The sequence below is a fragment of the Acanthamoeba castellanii genome, assembly GCF_000313135.1.
Source record: "Acanthamoeba castellanii str. Neff unplaced genomic scaffold scf7180000084752, whole genome shotgun sequence".
NCBI lineage: Eukaryota > Discosea > Longamoebia > Acanthamoebidae > Acanthamoeba > Acanthamoeba castellanii.
The window spans coordinates 68,266-83,888 of record NW_004457657.1 but is presented as its reverse complement, the minus strand read 5'-3'; the positions used below and the strand labels follow the sequence as shown (position 1 = coordinate 83,888).

At 61.3% G+C, this 15,623-nt stretch overlaps 6 protein-coding genes and 2 pseudogenes across 6 annotated transcripts; 1 reads left to right on the top strand and 7 right to left on the bottom strand.

Annotated features, from left to right (window-relative positions):
* Nucleotides 1-223: 223 nt before the first annotated feature.
* ACA1_196730 (PWWP domain containing protein) lies at nucleotides 224-3,866 on the bottom strand (the record flags this gene model as incomplete). The annotated part of the gene is made up of 5 exons (XM_004353244.1): nucleotides 224-1,333; nucleotides 1,439-1,594; nucleotides 1,675-2,503; nucleotides 2,608-2,702; nucleotides 2,823-3,866. 5 exons carry the CDS (start codon nucleotides 3,864-3,866, stop codon nucleotides 224-226), a joined length of 3,234 nt encoding a protein of 1,077 aa, XP_004353296.1.
* Nucleotides 3,867-4,038: 172 nt separating this feature from the next.
* ACA1_196720 (Hypothetical protein) lies at nucleotides 4,039-4,840 on the top strand (the record flags this gene model as incomplete). The annotated part of the gene is made up of 3 exons (XM_004353243.1): nucleotides 4,039-4,207; nucleotides 4,287-4,489; nucleotides 4,580-4,840. The coding sequence occupies 3 exons, from the start codon at nucleotides 4,039-4,041 to the stop codon at nucleotides 4,838-4,840; spliced, it is 633 nt and encodes a 210-aa protein (XP_004353295.1).
* A 196-nt stretch (nucleotides 4,841-5,036) lies between these two features.
* Nucleotides 5,037-6,477, bottom strand: ACA1_196710 (oxidoreductase molybdopterin binding domain containing protein; the record flags this gene model as incomplete). Its single annotated transcript, XM_004353242.1, has 4 exons — nucleotides 5,037-5,395; nucleotides 5,478-5,760; nucleotides 5,822-6,026; nucleotides 6,107-6,477. 4 exons carry the CDS (start codon nucleotides 6,475-6,477, stop codon nucleotides 5,037-5,039), a joined length of 1,218 nt encoding a protein of 405 aa, XP_004353294.1.
* A 675-nt stretch (nucleotides 6,478-7,152) lies between these two features.
* On the bottom strand, nucleotides 7,153-11,294 carry ACA1_196700 (annotated as a pseudogene).
* Nucleotides 11,295-11,491: 197 nt separating this feature from the next.
* Nucleotides 11,492-12,908, bottom strand: ACA1_196690 (deoxyribosephosphate aldolase/phospho-2-dehydro-3-deoxyheptonate aldolase; the record flags this gene model as incomplete). Its single annotated transcript, XM_004353241.1, has 8 exons — nucleotides 11,492-11,724; nucleotides 11,821-11,874; nucleotides 11,963-12,045; nucleotides 12,103-12,248; nucleotides 12,338-12,445; nucleotides 12,526-12,645; nucleotides 12,720-12,775; nucleotides 12,845-12,908. 8 exons carry the CDS (start codon nucleotides 12,906-12,908, stop codon nucleotides 11,492-11,494), a joined length of 864 nt encoding a protein of 287 aa, XP_004353293.1.
* Nucleotides 12,909-13,014: 106 nt separating this feature from the next.
* Nucleotides 13,015-14,162, bottom strand: ACA1_196680 (oxidoreductase; the record flags this gene model as incomplete). The annotated part of the gene is made up of 3 exons (XM_004353240.1): nucleotides 13,015-13,530; nucleotides 13,552-14,110; nucleotides 14,131-14,162. The coding sequence occupies 3 exons, from the start codon at nucleotides 14,160-14,162 to the stop codon at nucleotides 13,015-13,017; spliced, it is 1,107 nt and encodes a 368-aa protein (XP_004353292.1).
* A 296-nt stretch (nucleotides 14,163-14,458) lies between these two features.
* ACA1_196670 lies at nucleotides 14,459-14,724 on the bottom strand (annotated as a pseudogene).
* A 726-nt stretch (nucleotides 14,725-15,450) lies between these two features.
* ACA1_196660 (uncharacterized protein) lies at nucleotides 15,451-15,600 on the bottom strand (the record flags this gene model as incomplete). The annotated part of the gene is made up of 1 exon (XM_004353239.1): nucleotides 15,451-15,600. A coding segment is annotated over one exon (150 nt), but the record flags the coding sequence as incomplete, so codon positions are not given.
* Between the last annotated feature and the right edge of the window lie 23 nt (nucleotides 15,601-15,623).

The following is a 15,623-nucleotide window of genomic DNA, read 5'->3' as shown; positions in this document are numbered from 1 at the left end:
TACGGACACTACAACAACGGCTTCACCACCACAGTCGAGCCCCACGGCGTCTTCTTCGCTCGAATCCGTGCCTGATGATGATGATGTTTGGTGCTTCTTGTTGACGTCAAGAAGAGGAACCAGTGGCCACACAAAACTTATTTTTGATTTTCCCATGATACACAAAGACTTGAGATGTGAAGATAATTGGTGATAGTTGATGGTGGTGACGCAAGCCCCGATATCAAGTCCTCCTCTCGGCCCTGTCTCGGTCCCGGTCTCTGTTGTTTCCTCCGCTGCTCGTCCTTGTCGGGTCCCTGCCGCCGCTGTCTCTGCGTTCTCGCTCCCTCCCGCTGTCCCTCGCCCTGTCGCGGTCCCGTTCGCGGTCCCTCTCCCGCTCCCTGTCGCGGTCCCTGTCTCGGCCTCCACCGCTCGATCGGTCCCTGTCTCTGTCGCTACGGTCCCGATCACGGTCGCCGGCCCCGCTGCCGCCGGACCTGCTGTCTCGGCCGCGATCGCGGTCTCGTTCTCGCTCCCTGTCACGCTCGCGGTCACGATCGTGTCTGTCCCGATCCCGGTCCCGCTCGCGGTCCCGCTCCCTGCTGCTGGGGTCCCTGTTTGAGCCGGCCGCGGACGCCGCGCCCTGCAGCTTCGGGGCGTTGGTGGCAGCAGAAGCAGCGGCGGCTGGCTCCGTCGCCGCCTCCTCCTTGAGCGGCGTCACGGCGTCTTCTGTCGGGTCGTCCGGCACGGCCAAGGCGTCACTGGTGTCTTCGGCCTTTGGGACCGCTGCCGGTGTCTCGTGAGCGGCGGGCGAAGGCGTCGTGGACGCCACCTCGGGTGGCTGCGTTGGGGGCTGCGGCGGCTTGACGGATGGCGCGGCGGCCTTGGGTGACTCCTCCTCCATAGCATCGGGCTTCGGCGGCGCCTCGGTGCGCGCGGGCTCAGCCACGGTGGGAGCCGCGGGAGTAGCAGGCACGGCAGCGGCAGTCGCAGACGCGCTCTCCAGCTCCATCGCGTCTCCGCCCGACGCCGGCGCCTCATCTCCTTGGCCGCCCTCTCCCTGCGTCTCGCGTGGCGGCGGCTGCTGATGGTCGGCCTCGCCTTGGCCCTTGTCGACTTCCGCCTTTTCTTCCGCCGGCGGAGGTGCCTCCGTCGCCGCTGCGGAATCGACGGTGGCAGCGGTGGCCGTTGTAGAGGTGGTGGCCTCGGACTCGTCGATGAGGGCCGCGAGGTCGTCGCTTTCGCCATTGGTGGCCGGGGCGGCTGGCTTCGATTCGCCTCCTTCGGTAGTTGCGGGCTTGGGAGACACGTCACCCTTGTCCGTCGCCTTAGCCGGCGATGGCTTGCGCGTTTGCTGCACACAAGAAGAATAAGAAAAAGAAGAAAAAGAAAGCCCAACTAAGTCCAATCTGCCCAAGACGACGACGACGACGACGACGCGCAGGAGGTGAGCACGAACCTTGGATTCCTGGATGGTCTGGATGGTGGCGTCGTTCTTCTGGATGGCGTTGTCCATGACCGACACAAAGTGCTTGAGCAGGTCGGCCGACGGCATCGCGATGCCCTTGTCCGGCATTTTGGAGAGCTTCTTGACCGTACGCCCGATTCCCGTCTCCTGTGTGTGTGTGTGTGTGTGGTCCGCAGAGTGAAGGGTGAGCTAGCGTCGTCATTGGCAGTGGGTAGCGAGGCACGTACGTGGAGGAGCTGAATGGTGATGGGCGTGGCCTTGATCTTCTTGATTGCGGCGACCAGGGCCGACGCGGACTTCTGCACGGCCGCCCGCTTCAGGTCGACGTGCAGGGCCGCGAGCCGCTGCTTGACCGCCGCCTCGTCCATTGGCTTCTTCGGCTGCTTGGGCTTCTGCCTCTTCTCGCCGCCCTCCGCGCCCTCCTCCTTCGCCTTCTTCTGCCGCTCCTCGCGCTTCCGCTTCCGCTCCTCCTTCTCCTTGTCCTTGGCGTCCTTCGCCCCGCCGTTGCCGGCCTTCTCGCCTCCGGTGCTCTCCCGCTTTACCCGCTTCTTGCCCTCCGACGTCGCCTCGCCGTTGCCGGCCTTCTCGCCGCCGGTGCTCTTGGCGCGCTTGCGCGGTTCGTCGGCCTTGGCTTCGCCGCCTCCGCCGCCGCCGTTGCTCCCGCCCTCGCTCTTGCGCTTCAGCCGCCGCTTCTGCTTGCGCTCCTTCTCCTCCGCCTCGGCGTCCGACCCGCCCTCGCCGCCGCTGCTCCCCTCGTCGCGCTTCCGCTTGCGGTCGCCCGTCTGGGATTTCTTCTTCTTCTCGCTCTCCCGCTTGGCCCTCTCCTCTCTGGCCTTCTCCTGCTTGGCCTTCCGCTTGGCCCTGGCCTCCTCCTGGTCGACCGTGGCCTGCTCCTCGTCCTCCTCGGGCTCGGCCGGCGGGCCGCCCTGCTTCTTCTCCTCCTCGAAGGCCTCCTCGATCGCCTGCTTGATGCCGGCGCTCTTGACCCGGGCCTTCTCCGAGAAGTGCTTCCCGCGGAAGGGCAGCATGCACTTGGGCTTCCCCTCCACCCACGAACTGCACACGCACACGCAAAACAGCGCGACCGCACACACCGTCAGTGAGGGGAAGGAAGGACACACGCACGCACGCGCGAACAAGTAGAGGGAGGGCGCGCGTACAAGTTGTGTTCGCCGTAGAAGCGAACGAGAATGCATCCCTTCCTCTTTTCGTTCTGCACTTCGGGGCTCAGGTCGGGATCTGCTTCATCGTGGACCTGAGCAATGAATTTTAAAAAAATAATAAATGAACAAGAATCTCGTTGATCTCGAAGTCATGATTGGTTGTTGATAATAATTAATTCCGAGAGGGCCGAGCGGTGCGGGGTGGGGAGTACTTGGGCAGGCCACCAAGGAAAGCTGCGCAATTTGACCCACACGAGGTCGCCTACTTTGAATTTGCTCATCTTGAGGCGCGTTACGAAGAACCGGACTGTCTCCTCCTCTTCCTGCTGTGGTTCTGCCGCTGGCGATGATGAAGATGATGGCGATGTGGCTTTGGTCACTGAAGTATTATCGTTGGGCGTCGCTGACGGTCGCTTGGGGCTGTGACGATGTGTCTGCGGGCGACGCGGTGCTGAATTTGAATTTAAATTGGAATGGGGGCGGTTGGAAGTGGGCGAAAGGTTTGACGGCGACCGCGAGGGGGCGATCTTCGACGGTGTAGTGGTAGTGGTAGTGGTGGTGGTGCTGCGATTCGGTTGGTTGCGGAGTGGGGCAGCACTGCTGGATGGAGTGGTGGGTGTTGGTGCAGCAGGTGGTTGCTGTTGCTGCCGTTGGAGGCGCTGGCGCTGCTTCCTCAGGCGTCGGCGCTGTCTCGACCGAGACTCGCCTAATGCAGAGGTGGAGGTAGCAGCTGGCGAGGAGGCCGTCAAAGCTGGGGCGACGCTAGAGGAGGTGGTGATAGGCCCTTTGCGAGAGGAGAAGGATAAAGGTGAGGGGGACGCTGTGGACGACCCGGCCTCCCTTACAAATCGATTCGGCGGCGCGTGACGTTGCGTCCTCGCTCCCTTGGTCCTTTCTCTTGCCCCTCGCGAGGTCGAGGAAGAAGCACGCGGTGAGGATGAGAGACACGGCAAAAGAAGAAGAGGAGGAATCAGATGCGCCCCACAGCAAGCAGATGGCGCTCGGGTTGGTTGCTTCCCCCACTTGAACGTTTGAGTCAGGGTGGTCACTGACACTCGGTCTACGCCCTCTGGCCCATTGGCACAACCGACCACGACCGCCAAACCCAACGGCTCAATTCCAAGAAATTGTTCACATTTTCTAAATACTCGGGCATGACGGGAGGGGAGTGTCGGCGAAAGTGCGTCGGGGAAATTTACTCCGGGCAACACGCCGCAACGGGGTGCGGCTTGGTGTGCGGACCCACAGCCGTGCATCTAGCTGCACTTCCCTGTTTGAAACCCAACCAACCAGCCCACCACCAGGTATAAAAATGGACTTCATCTTTGCATCTTTTGCATCGTTCATCTTTCAATCATCCAATACTACGGCAGGCCCTGATCCACCATCCACTTGCCCTCTTCCTCCTCTACTACTATCGTCAAGAGCATGACATCATCACCAACCTACCCCACCGTGGAGCTGGAAACGTTGGCCAAGGAGCAGGCGGAAAGGGTTGCTGCTGTTCTACGTGCCTCAGCCCACATGGACTACATTGGGGAGTCCATCTCCCAGCTCGAGCACGCCCTCCAGTGCGCCAAGTTTGCTGCCGACTCGGGTAAGGCCAAATAGCACCTTGCCACGGCGCACGATCAGCCTTGCCTCACGCACCTCACGACCACCAAACGTGGCTACAGGCGCGGACGAGGAGACGGTGCTGGGCGCGATGCTGCACGACGTGGGCCATCTGCAGCTGGATGTCGACCAGGACGAGAGTTCGCTTGCGCGCATGGGAGCCGTGGGTGTGCAGAACCACGAGGTGGTGGGCGCCAGCTACCTCCTGCGCCTGGGCTTCTCGGACAAGGTCGCCCAGCTCGTGTGCGGTCACGTCCAGGCTAAGGTGAGCCCGGCCTCTTCATCACCGTCTTCTTCAAGCGATTTACTCAACTTGTTGTGGCGTGTCGTGTGTGTTGGTCACGGGGTCTCACAGCGCTACCTGGTGTGGAAGCACGATAACTACGCACGGAAGCTGTCGCCGGCCAGCAAGCTCACGCTCGAGTACCAGGGCGGACCGATGAGTGACGCCGAGGCGCTGGCGTTTGAGCAGAGCCCGCTGTTCGACGCCATACTCAAGCTGCGCAGCTGGGACGACAAGGCCAAGGTGGTGGGACTCCGAGTGCCCGATCTGGACCACTACCTACCGATGATGGTGCGACACATCAGGCACAACCTCGGCCGACACGACGCCTGATCCTTTCGCACGCACGCGAAGTATATATATTCATCCACCACCATCACCCCAGTTGTACACACGATCTAACCGGTTACGTACCTCAACCGCACAACATTGCACACAGCCGCACGCACAACATCACACGCTTTGTACATGACTGTAGATAAAGGCGACAAGAGCTTCACCCCATTTATCTTGCCTCTTCACTCTTTCGTTAGAGCTTGGGGTGGCGAGGCGGGTTGGGCAGGGGCTTGCCGGTGATGCGCCACTCGGCCGAGCTCACCACCACGACGGGCACCGACTGCGGCACCGTGGCGCCCATGGCGTAGTAGTTCCACTCCTCGGCGTTGTCCTGCACGTTGCCCAGCTCGTCGATGGCCTTGGTCATGAGGAAGTGCTTGGCGCCGGCGCGCGCGTTGCGCCACTCGAAGCTCCACGCGATCCAGGCGAACTTGCCCACGCCCTTGGCGGCCAGCGTGGCCTCGGCCCACGTGACGCCGCCGTCCACGCTCACCAGCACCTGCTTCACCGCCAGCGGTCCCGCCCACGCACGGCCCTTCAGCTTGACGTTGCCTGCACCCACCCACCACCGTCAGCAACACACAGCTTGGTCTACTGTGTCGATGAATAAGAGTCTTGAGTGGATGCTGAGTACCTTCTTCGACGAGGCGAACGCGAGTGAAGAAGTCAGGCACGCCGGGAGGCACCATGAGCGATCGCACCTTGAGGTGCCTCATCCTCTCGCCTTCCTTGTCACCAGGGTATCGGGTGTACATGTAGGCCTGCATCTGGTAGCCGTCGAAGGGCGTCGAGATGGCCTCAATGGAGTCAAGCCACTTGACGTTGGTCATGCCGTACCAGCCCGGCACGATGAGCCGCAGTGGCGCCCCGTGCTGCGGCAGCAGCGGCTGCCCGTTCATCTCGTACGCCAGGATCACCTTCATAACGGACCAATCAACAACGCATAATAATCCACTCAACCATGGCAGCATTACTGACCTCGTTGCGGGTGGCGTCGTCGATGGTGAGCGAGCGCTGGTAGTACTGCATCTCGCCGCCCTGCACGCCCTGATCGAGGCCGGTGAAGAGGAGCTCGATGGCCTTGTCCTGCAGGCCGGCCTCCTCGAGGAGGTCCTTCAGCGGCGTGCCCGTCCACACCGCCGTGCCCACGGCCCCGTACTTCCACGGCACGTGCGTCCAATATCTGAAGAAAACAATGATGAGCAAAAGGCAGGAGAGCGTTTGTGCTAAAGAAGAAGACGACGGAAAAGACAAAGCAAGTACCGCTTCTTCATGTTGATGCGGCCATTGCCAGCGCACTCCATGGTGACTGGCACGCTGACGCGGGGCCTCCGCCGGATGTCGGCCATGGACAGGTCGAGCTCGCGGTCGACCAGCCCGTGGAGCTTTAGCCGGTAGGTGGCCTCCTCGATGTCCGTGGGGATGTCGAAGTGGATGAGAAGGTAGTGCATACCGGCAGGTGTGATCTCGAGATTGAGGCCCTCCAGGTGGTGCCCGTGGCACCGGTTGGCCAGGTCGACCTCCTCGGAGGTGAAGTCGTCCTTCTTGAAGCTGTGGTAGGGGGACACCGTGCGGGCGTGGTCCAGCGCCTTTGTCATGCCCGGTCTCATCTCTAGTGCCCACCCCGGCTTCATCTTGTCGCTCACACTTCAACCAAGAGACACAAACAAAAACGGAAAACAAGAAAAATAACAAGAAATAATCGAGGAAAACATTTGTATTCAGAAAAGACGTAAAACAAAAATAAATTATGAGAGAAAGGAGCACCAGCGAGACAAAGCCACAGCAGTCTGGACGACCCAGATCATTGGTGGTACCCACATGCTCGACCAACCTGGCGTACCACGCGGTGGCCTTAGGTGCCTGCGCACGAAGAATTGAGGCGCATATTGCACGCGTTAGCCGCACGCGAGGGATAAGTGGTGAGCTCAATCCGTACCCGCTTCTACTGCGGCGGAGCTGCTGAGTCACTCACCGTCGCGGTCGTTGTGGTGGTCATGGTCTCGGGATCAATGACGGGGGGCGCCAGCATCTTGACCCCGCGCTTAATGAACTTCCTGGTTAGCGTGCGCCGAATCCTAAGGATGAGTCGACACTCAAGGCAGCTGTATGTGTGTGTGTGTGTGTGTTGCGCGCGCGAGTGTGTGGGTCGCGAGTGTGGAACGGACTTGATGTGCTCGACAGCCCGCGAGACTAAGGAGGACTGGGCGCCGGAGACGGTGATGACGCACAGCTGGCGGTCGAGCTGCACGCGCACGCCGTACTTGGCCTCGACGATCGACAGCTGCAGTTTGGCCACCGGCTTGGCTTCAGCAGGCGTGTACTTCACCGAGCGGATGGTAGAGGGAGACCCCTGAGGAGCCTCGGGTTGCGCCGAAGTCGAACTGCCGGCAGTGGCGGTTGTGCCCATAAGAGGGTCTGGGCCTGCGGCGACCGGCTGAGCCGCGGCGGCCACGGCTGCGGAACTACCGCTGGGCGCAAGGAGGTCGGCGAGGTGAGTCACGCACCTGGTGACGGCGTCGCGACAGCCGGCTACGCCGACTCGGCGCTCGGCCAGGTCGATATCGAAGACGACATCGAAGGTCTTGGCGAGCTCGACCCAGCCCGGGCCGGGACACCCGACCGAAGGCGGCAGCACAAGCGACCAGTCAACCACAGTTCGCATTCGGATGTGGTTCGGATCCTGGGCGTCCACCTCGGTCTGGCAGTCGCCCAGCACGTGCACGACCAGGAGAGTTGTGGGTGGCTGGTCCTCGACGTAGATCGCGGTGGGGCAGTCGCGCGACTCGTGGAGTTGGTTGAGCTTGGCCTTGACGCTCTTGCGCACCAGTTGGTCAAGCTCGTCAGCGCCAAACTTGAACTGACAGCGCTTCCGCACCACAGCACGGATCACGGCCTTCACGCGCTGCCAGGCGCGCTTGACAGCTTCGGGCGACGGGCCGCCGATGCGCACGAAGCCGAGCTTCGATTCGCGGACCGCCACACACACGGGGGCGATGGAGACCGCGAGCTCCCGCTCGATGGCGACAAGGGTTTGGTCCCTGCGCTTGGCCAGGTACATGGCCAACCCCACGTCGGCCAACTGCTCCGTTCGGTCGAACGCCTCGTCGCGCGCCACCACCTTGAATAAAGCCATGTCAGTCCCACATGTCGACCGAGCAGTGGTGGCTTGACCAGTTCCAAAACCGCCGGCCGTACCTGGCCGCAACCGATGTGCGTGGGCGAGGGGAGGCCCTGTTGCAGTCGGCGCAGGCATGCCTCGGTGCCGACCTCCGCGGTAACGATGTCGTGCCACACCTTTATCCTCCCCAATTCCAGCTCCACATCCTGCGCCCTCGGTGAGAATGACCACTCCGTCGTGGTGTGTGTGTGTGTGTGTGCGCGTGCGTGCGTGTGTGTCGCGTCTGTCTTGTACCGCATGTGGGAGGGACTGGAGGATGGATAGGACCTCGGCCTCAATTTGGTCTACGGGCAGCTTGGCTAGCGCGGTGCTTTCGCCCTGCAGGCAGAGCTTCCACGACGGCACCTCGCCCAGAAACGGTTCCACACGAACCTGCATCCGCGATCACCAAAAGAAAGAAAGAAAGAAAGAAAGAAAGAATGGCCAAGCGACAGTCAGCCTACTGAGCATGTTACCGCCGAAAGGTCGATGCGAGAGGCGCGCACTGATACGTCGGGGCTGATCTCCGTGGTCATCGTGATCGAACGATCTTTGGAGATCGGTCGGCATCGGACATAGGCCGACCCGTCGCGCACGGCGATGAACGTGGGCTCAACGCCGGCGAGCCTAGCGCGGATAAGAGCCCTGAGCTCGCTGGCGGTCATGCCCTCGGGTACGGGCGACAGCCGAAGGGTCTGCTCCACTGCTTCCACCTTCTCGGGTCGGCGTGGGCTGGCCGGCGGCTGCGTCGGCGCCGCACCGCTCTTGACGGTGGCGGGCGGCGATGGCGTTGACACGGGCGCGGGCGTCGAAGGAGTGGTCGCGGTGGCTTTCTCGCCGTTGAGCTGGGCGATGTGCGCGAGGCACGCCTGGACGGACTCGCGGTGGCCCACCACCCTCAGCTGGCGGGTTACCGGATTGAGCGCCGCGGCCACGTCGAAGAGCTGCTTGAGCCGCTTCATGCTCACGCTCAAGGCCGGCTTGAGCCGAGGCGACTGGACGGAGACTATCCGCACCCGCGAGCGGGTGACCTCCTTGTCGAGCGCCTCGATCTCTCGCTCGTCGGCGGCCATCATGTGCACCACCACCGGTCCCACACCCGCACCGGGCTCGCTGACCACATTGAGCGCGCTAGCTCGGCTGAAGCTGTAGAGGCTCTGGAGCTTGCGCTTGAAGCAGGCCCGCATGAGCGGGTCCTGGAACTTGAAGGTCGACTGTCGCTTCGGGGCCTGGGCCAGCGCCGCATCGACGTCCAGCCAGGCGGCGTTCAGGTCGGCCTTAGCTGAGGTGTGGCCCGGGGATGACACGCGGACGAAGCCGGCATTGTCCTGGCCGAACGGCGTAATTGTGACTGAGTACTTGCGTCCGATGCTGTCGAGCATTTCGCCCTGCTTCTTGAGGTAGTGTAGCATCACCATCTCCTTCAGCGGCTCGGTCCGATCGGTGGTGCCGTTGGTCTGCGGCGTCGCGGGCGTCTCGTTTGCTTGCGTGAACGCAGTCGGCTTGGCGCTGGGCTGGGCCGGCACGGGCGGAGACGCCTCGGTCTTGGCGGTGTGAGCCTGGCTCATCGGAGTTATAGATGCGTCGGACGAGGCGTCCGGGCTACGTGGGAACCATTGGCGGTGAGCGAGGCCCGGACCGGGTGTCGGAGTTATACTTGCCGCAGGTACCACGCGCTCATGAGTGCTGGTCGAGGTATGCGTCGTCGTAGGAGGGATGGCTGCCTTCAGATATCTCGCCTGGAGCAGCGCCTCCTTGGCCGATTGGCTGCTGAGTTGAGCCACGGCCCACGGCAGCAGGTCGTCGACCCGGACCAGCTCCGTCAGGTGGTCGGCCCTCTCCACCAGGTGCTTCACCACCGTCTCGCGCACAGTATCAGTCGACATGTCTGCTGATGGAAGCAACAACTTGACATGATGTTGCATCAGCCGAATCTTGGTCTGTGCCATGTGTGTGTCGTGTGTGTGTGTCGTGTTTGTGTCGTGTGTGTGGTGTCGTGTCGTTAGTGCCAGATTTTAGGATAAGATCAAAGAGTGGCTGCCGCGAGGTACCGGTTTGCGTATGAGTGTGATCTCTTTGCCCTCGACCTCGGCATACTGCTCGGGCGTGAGGCGCACCGCTACCACGTGGCCCTCGTCATCGAGGCACGTTATCTCACCTTCGCCGAGCGCGTGGCCAAACTCGTTCTCCCACGCACCGGCCAAGGCCTGCGTGGCGAGCCGCTTGGCCAGGTAGAGCACCACCTCCTTCGCCTCCACCAGCTTCACAAAGTGGACCTTGTCACACATCACACACAACACGCAGCGAATGAGGTCAAAGCACTCGAGCTGTTTGAGCGAGGCATGGCGATTGGCGTACCGTAGTCTTCCTGATCCGGATGCTGCCGAGCTCAAGCAGTGCCCTCTGATCTTCAACAGACTTGAGCTCCACATAGGGCTCTGCAGGTCCAGCGCCCTCGCCTTGGCCCTCGCCGAGATGAATCATGGACTCGTCGACGTCGATGTCCTGGGCTTGTATAACCAACATCACCGCTTGCGCGGTGGCCTCGGCCGGCAGGCCCCTCAGAACGAGCCGCGGCGCAGACGCCTCGCCAGGCGGACCGCCCTCGCGCTGCGCAATGTCGGCCACCTCGATCTGTACCAAAGAACAGGGATTAAATTGAGTGCTGCAAGCGTCCGGATGGAGGAGGCCGAGCACCTTTGGAGTGTTGTCAAAGGCGAAATCGCCAAACCTTTCCAGCGTCTCCCACCGGGCTTGCAACTGCCGCACGCTCTCGGAGGTGTCGATGCCAGCTTTATCGCGAAGGGCACGCAGCACTCGCAACGTGCACGAGTGGCATTCCTCGATCGTGTCCCAGTGTGTCTCGCCTGTTTGCGAGTACCAATAAGAAAAAAAGAATAAATAAAAAGAAAACAAGAGAAAAGAAATACACGAAAAACAAAAAACGAAAGCGAAAGCGGGGGGCGAGTTGGTACTCCTGTGGTGGTAGTTGTTGAGCACCACCAGAATGGTGAGGAAGTTGGTGGCGATGACTGAGGAGCCCTCCAACCGCAGGTTCTTCTTCTTGTACTGCGTCTGGGTCTGCTGCTGGGTGGTCGTGGGAGCCTGGGGGCTGTGCCACCGCTTGGCCAGATTCTGCAGCAGGAGCCGCACATCAGGCGACGCGATGCCAGCGACGTCGACGGTGCCGTTCTGCGCCTGGGCCGCGAGGAAGGCGTTTAGATGGCGTCGGAGTTCGCCTTCCAAGAGAAGGAAGTAGGAATCGAGCGATGAGTCGGGTGCTGCCTCCATCCTCTCTGCCTCCGAGTGCGACCACTTCCTTGCTCCTGGCCTCTTTAGTTCGCGTGGCTTCTTTCGTGTGGTGTGGCGGTGACCGGTCTGCACGTCGTTGTTTTTCTGCCGTTCTTCGCTCTTCTTCGCTCTTGGGTGGTAACAAACTGCGTCGCATTCCTCAAAACAAGAAAAAGAAAATAATAATAAAATCTAGGTCAACTGGCCTGGAGGCGTTGAAGAGCCTCGGCGGGGGAGAGGCCGTCGTGGACGACGCCCATCAGGCTCTGCGTCATGCCCTTAGGCGTGCGGTGCTGCACGACGTTGCGGCCGTAGACGATGCCACGCGCGCCCTGGCCGATCGCGGTGGCAGTGCGCTGCAGGACCTCTTCGTCTGACGCCCTGCCGCCGCCACGCACCAGGACCGGCACCCGCCCCGCAACCGCCACCACTGCACCGAGGTACACCGACAAACCCTATAAGTCAGCAACGATTGTTGCACGTCCTCTCCTCGACAGTGCAGTGCTCAAGAGAGATTGAATGTCACCTTTGTGGTACTCCTCCATGTCGGTGGTGGGATCGGCCTTGACAACGTCGGCCCCTGTGTGTTGGCGCAAGAACGGTGAAAATGACCACATGCATGGCGGGTGAAGAAGGCGAAGAAGGGAAAGGGAGTGAGGGTAAAATACCCAGCTCGACGGCTTGTCGCACCAGAGGAATGATCTTGGCCACATCGCCGTCAACACCGTAGCGCTCGCCATCGGCCTTCATTCTGTGGGCGCCCACACCGACGCCGGGTGTATGAGCACACGACTCTACATCACCGCACACGAGGAAGGGCAAGGGTGCGTGCATGAGCGGCTCGATCATGAGCGGCATGCCCCACTTCTCGCATTCAGGCTTGATCTGAACGATGTTCTGGAGGCACTGGTGATAGAGCGCCTCGGCCCCTTCGATGCGGATCAGGTTCACCACCTGGAGTGGAGGTACGCACGCACACGGGCCAAGTTAGTACGGTAACCAGCAGTCTGCGACCAGAGACCACAAGCTGGGGCCGTACGTACCACGCATGCAGCATCGAGGCGTAGTGCCTGGCCCACAGGATCGGCGATCAGTTGGCTGAACAGGTGGCTCGGTTTCGGCTGCTCGTACGCGTTTGTCGTGTCTACGCGCTGTTGGCCAAGTTGACGATGAGCGCGCCGCGCCATGAACAACTGTTGGTCAGCGGAGCCGGCACGCCAGGGTTGCGTACGAGGACGAGCGCGGGCTTGGCCTTGCCGGGGATCGACTGCAAGAGGTGCGCTTGGCCAGGACTCAGCTGCACGGCATCGGGGTTGGCCTCAACCACCGTCCGCACCACCGCTTCCATCTCCTGGCCACGTCCGTGCATTGTAGTGCTGCCTGCATTAGTTACGTGTACATCAGCTTTAAGCGGCAGGTACGCACCTCGATGCCCTTGAGAAAGGTGAGCTCGCCAAAGATGCCGTGGTCTACCGCCACATCTAATGTTGGGGGGGGGGTAAGAAAAAAATGTTCAATGCGACACAGGAGGTGCCCCTAGCAGTGCAAACCAAAGCATCGGCCATCGGCGCCAAAGAGGCGCTGCAGACGGTAGTTGCTGCTCCCCCGCTGCATCTTGGACAAAGTGGCACGTATTTCGTTTCTTTTTCTTTTGCAGATATTCTTTTGTTTTCTGCTGGCAAATACAGATTACAACGCAACACCCAATCACCAAGGCTGTTTAGGCGAGCGCGTAGGTCTGGCGCTGGCCAGTGGCCGCGGCGCGCTCGATGGCATCGAGCGAGCGGTGGCGCCGCACCGCATCCGCGAACGTGGGCACCGACCGCCGGCCCGTGCGCAGGTCAACTGCCAGCTCGCGGAAGAACTCCACCAGCGCGTAGCCCATGTCTTCCGGCTTCACCTCTCCCTTGGTGTCGGGCTTGAACTCGTCCGGGATCGGCAGCTCGGCCAGTTCGGTCTGGTCGTCGTGGGCGCCGTAGACGTTGAAGAGGCCGATGTGGCAGATTCCGGACTCGGTGTTGACCACCTCGATGTCGCCCCGGGTACCGTTGATGGTCCACCGCAGTCGATTGGCGCCGCGACGCGACACACCGCCGCGCAGGTGGACCGACGCCACGGCGCCGTTGGTCAGCGTGCCGGCGACGGCCAGGTGGTCTTCGGCGGTCTTGTCCAGCTCCTCGCCCGTGTCGGCGCGCTTGACCTTAGGGTGCTGGTTGGCCAGCACCGCCGACAGCTCCTGGAACTCGGCGCCTACCACCCAGAGCAGGGCCTCGATAGAGTGGCCGCCCAGTATGGAAAGCATGGTGCCGCCCGAGGTGCGGTCGCGCAGGTAGTCCTGGAAGCCCTGCGGCGCGACCGGACCCCAGGTGCTGATCGAGCCGACAAAGCTGGTCGACAATACCTGGCCCACGTAGCCCGAGTCGATAAGGTGGCGCACGTATCTGGCGTAGGGAGCGCCGCTTATCTGGGTGCAGCTGAAGGTGCGCACGCCGCGCTCGCGGGCTAGGGCCTCGAGCCGCTCAGCCTGGTCGAGGTTCCTCCCGAGAGGCCACTCGCACAGCACGTCCTTGCCGGCGCGGATGGCGGCCTCGACGGGACCGTAGTGATCGGTCACCTTGACGCTGACTACAACCAGATCAACCTCTGGCCGCTCGACCAGGGCTTGGTGGTTGTCGAAGTAGAGCGGCACATTGTGCTTGGCGGCGGCCTCGCGGGCAGAATCGAGGGAGGTGGCCGTCAGGGCGCGCACCTCGAAGTCGCCGGTGAGAGCCCGGAAGGCAGGGAGTTGGGCCACAGCGGCCCAGCCTCGCTTGGCGCTTAGTCCGATGATGCCGACCCCGATCGTGCGCGCTGCCGTGCTGCTGTCATTCGTGATAGTGGTGCTCATTGTAGTTGATGTTGCTGGTTCGTTCTTCGTGTTGATGCTTCAGTGCTGAATCAAACCTTTTTGTTGCCCTCTTTTATAGTATGTGTGGTTAAAGGCTGTGCCACTCTCGGCGCGCAAGGGCAAATGGTGCGCTCAATAAACAATGCCCGATAATGGCGATGCGCAATCGCCGACAGTTAGTTCTGCAGTCGCGCAGAAAGAACACGTCCTAGATAAGGTCATCCCTGCCATAATTGTCTTCCTAGAACAATGTTCAACATTGGACGAAGTCTCACGATCACACTGCGGCGGCCAGAGGGGCGGCCTTAAACATGTTGATTGTGTCATCAAATAGTGCGATCGACGTCGAGAGCGTGCGCCTGCGCTTTTTCTTGCCCTGCGCTTCGACTCGGTTCCACTGGTCCTCAGGCGAGACCCGCAGCTCGAGCCCTGGGAACACCTGCACACCGGTGAGCAGCCTTGGGTGAGGCTTCCGCAGAGGAGTGAGGAGGCCGCTTGCTCAGACGCAGCGCCATGCCCTCCGCCCTCCTTGACCGCCTGCATGCTCTTGCTGTGCACCACCATGGGGATGGTGGGTGGGGACAATACAAAGTGGCTCTGCTCTAACAATAATTTGTCTCATCACCTATGGTGATGATGCATATCATCTATTGTTTGAGCCACTCTGTATGTTAGATGCAGTGATAGCATTGTCATGGAGGTGTAGGGGTGTTGATGTTGAAAATGAGGTTGGTGTAGGCCAGTGGGACTGAGTGTGCTATGTGGAACATGCCAAGGAGGCACTGGAGCACCAGAAGCTTCATGTGGAGCTGTTGCTTCAAGGGGCACATGCCCCACATGTGGAAGAGGTAATGTAAGAACACAGGATTGAATGATGCACTTGTCACAATGGGTCTCTTCATCCTGGATGGGATAATGCCACAACATAGGCAAGTGATGAGTGGGTGTTTGGTTGGGGTGAAACTGAGGGGTTCATTTAGCACCATAATGGTGGTGATGGTGTTGTTGATCATGGAGGCTGGGTGTTGTGAAACACATGTTGAGGCAGCCGGCTCGAAGTGGTCGAGCTCGCCGTTGCGATGGCCCGGCTCGACCTGCCCGCGCTGCGCATCGAAAGCAGCGGCTTGGCGCCGAAGAAGAAGCCCGCCCAAGCTCTGGCCTGGCCGAATCACTGACCAAACGGAGAAGAGGATTGTATCTGGTGCCCGTTCATTCGTTCGGTCATAAAACGAACTATTTAATATCATTTCAATATTGACCACACTGGCTTCAGCTGGAGTCGGCGTTGGGCTGAGTGGTGAGCACGACGCGGTACCGGGCCTTGTTGTCTCGCACCATCTGGATGCCATCGTTGACGCGCTCGAGAGGCAGGGTGTTGACCCACGCGCGGACGTCGTGGGCGGCGGCCACGGCCAGCGTCTCCTCCACCTCCGTCCGGCTGC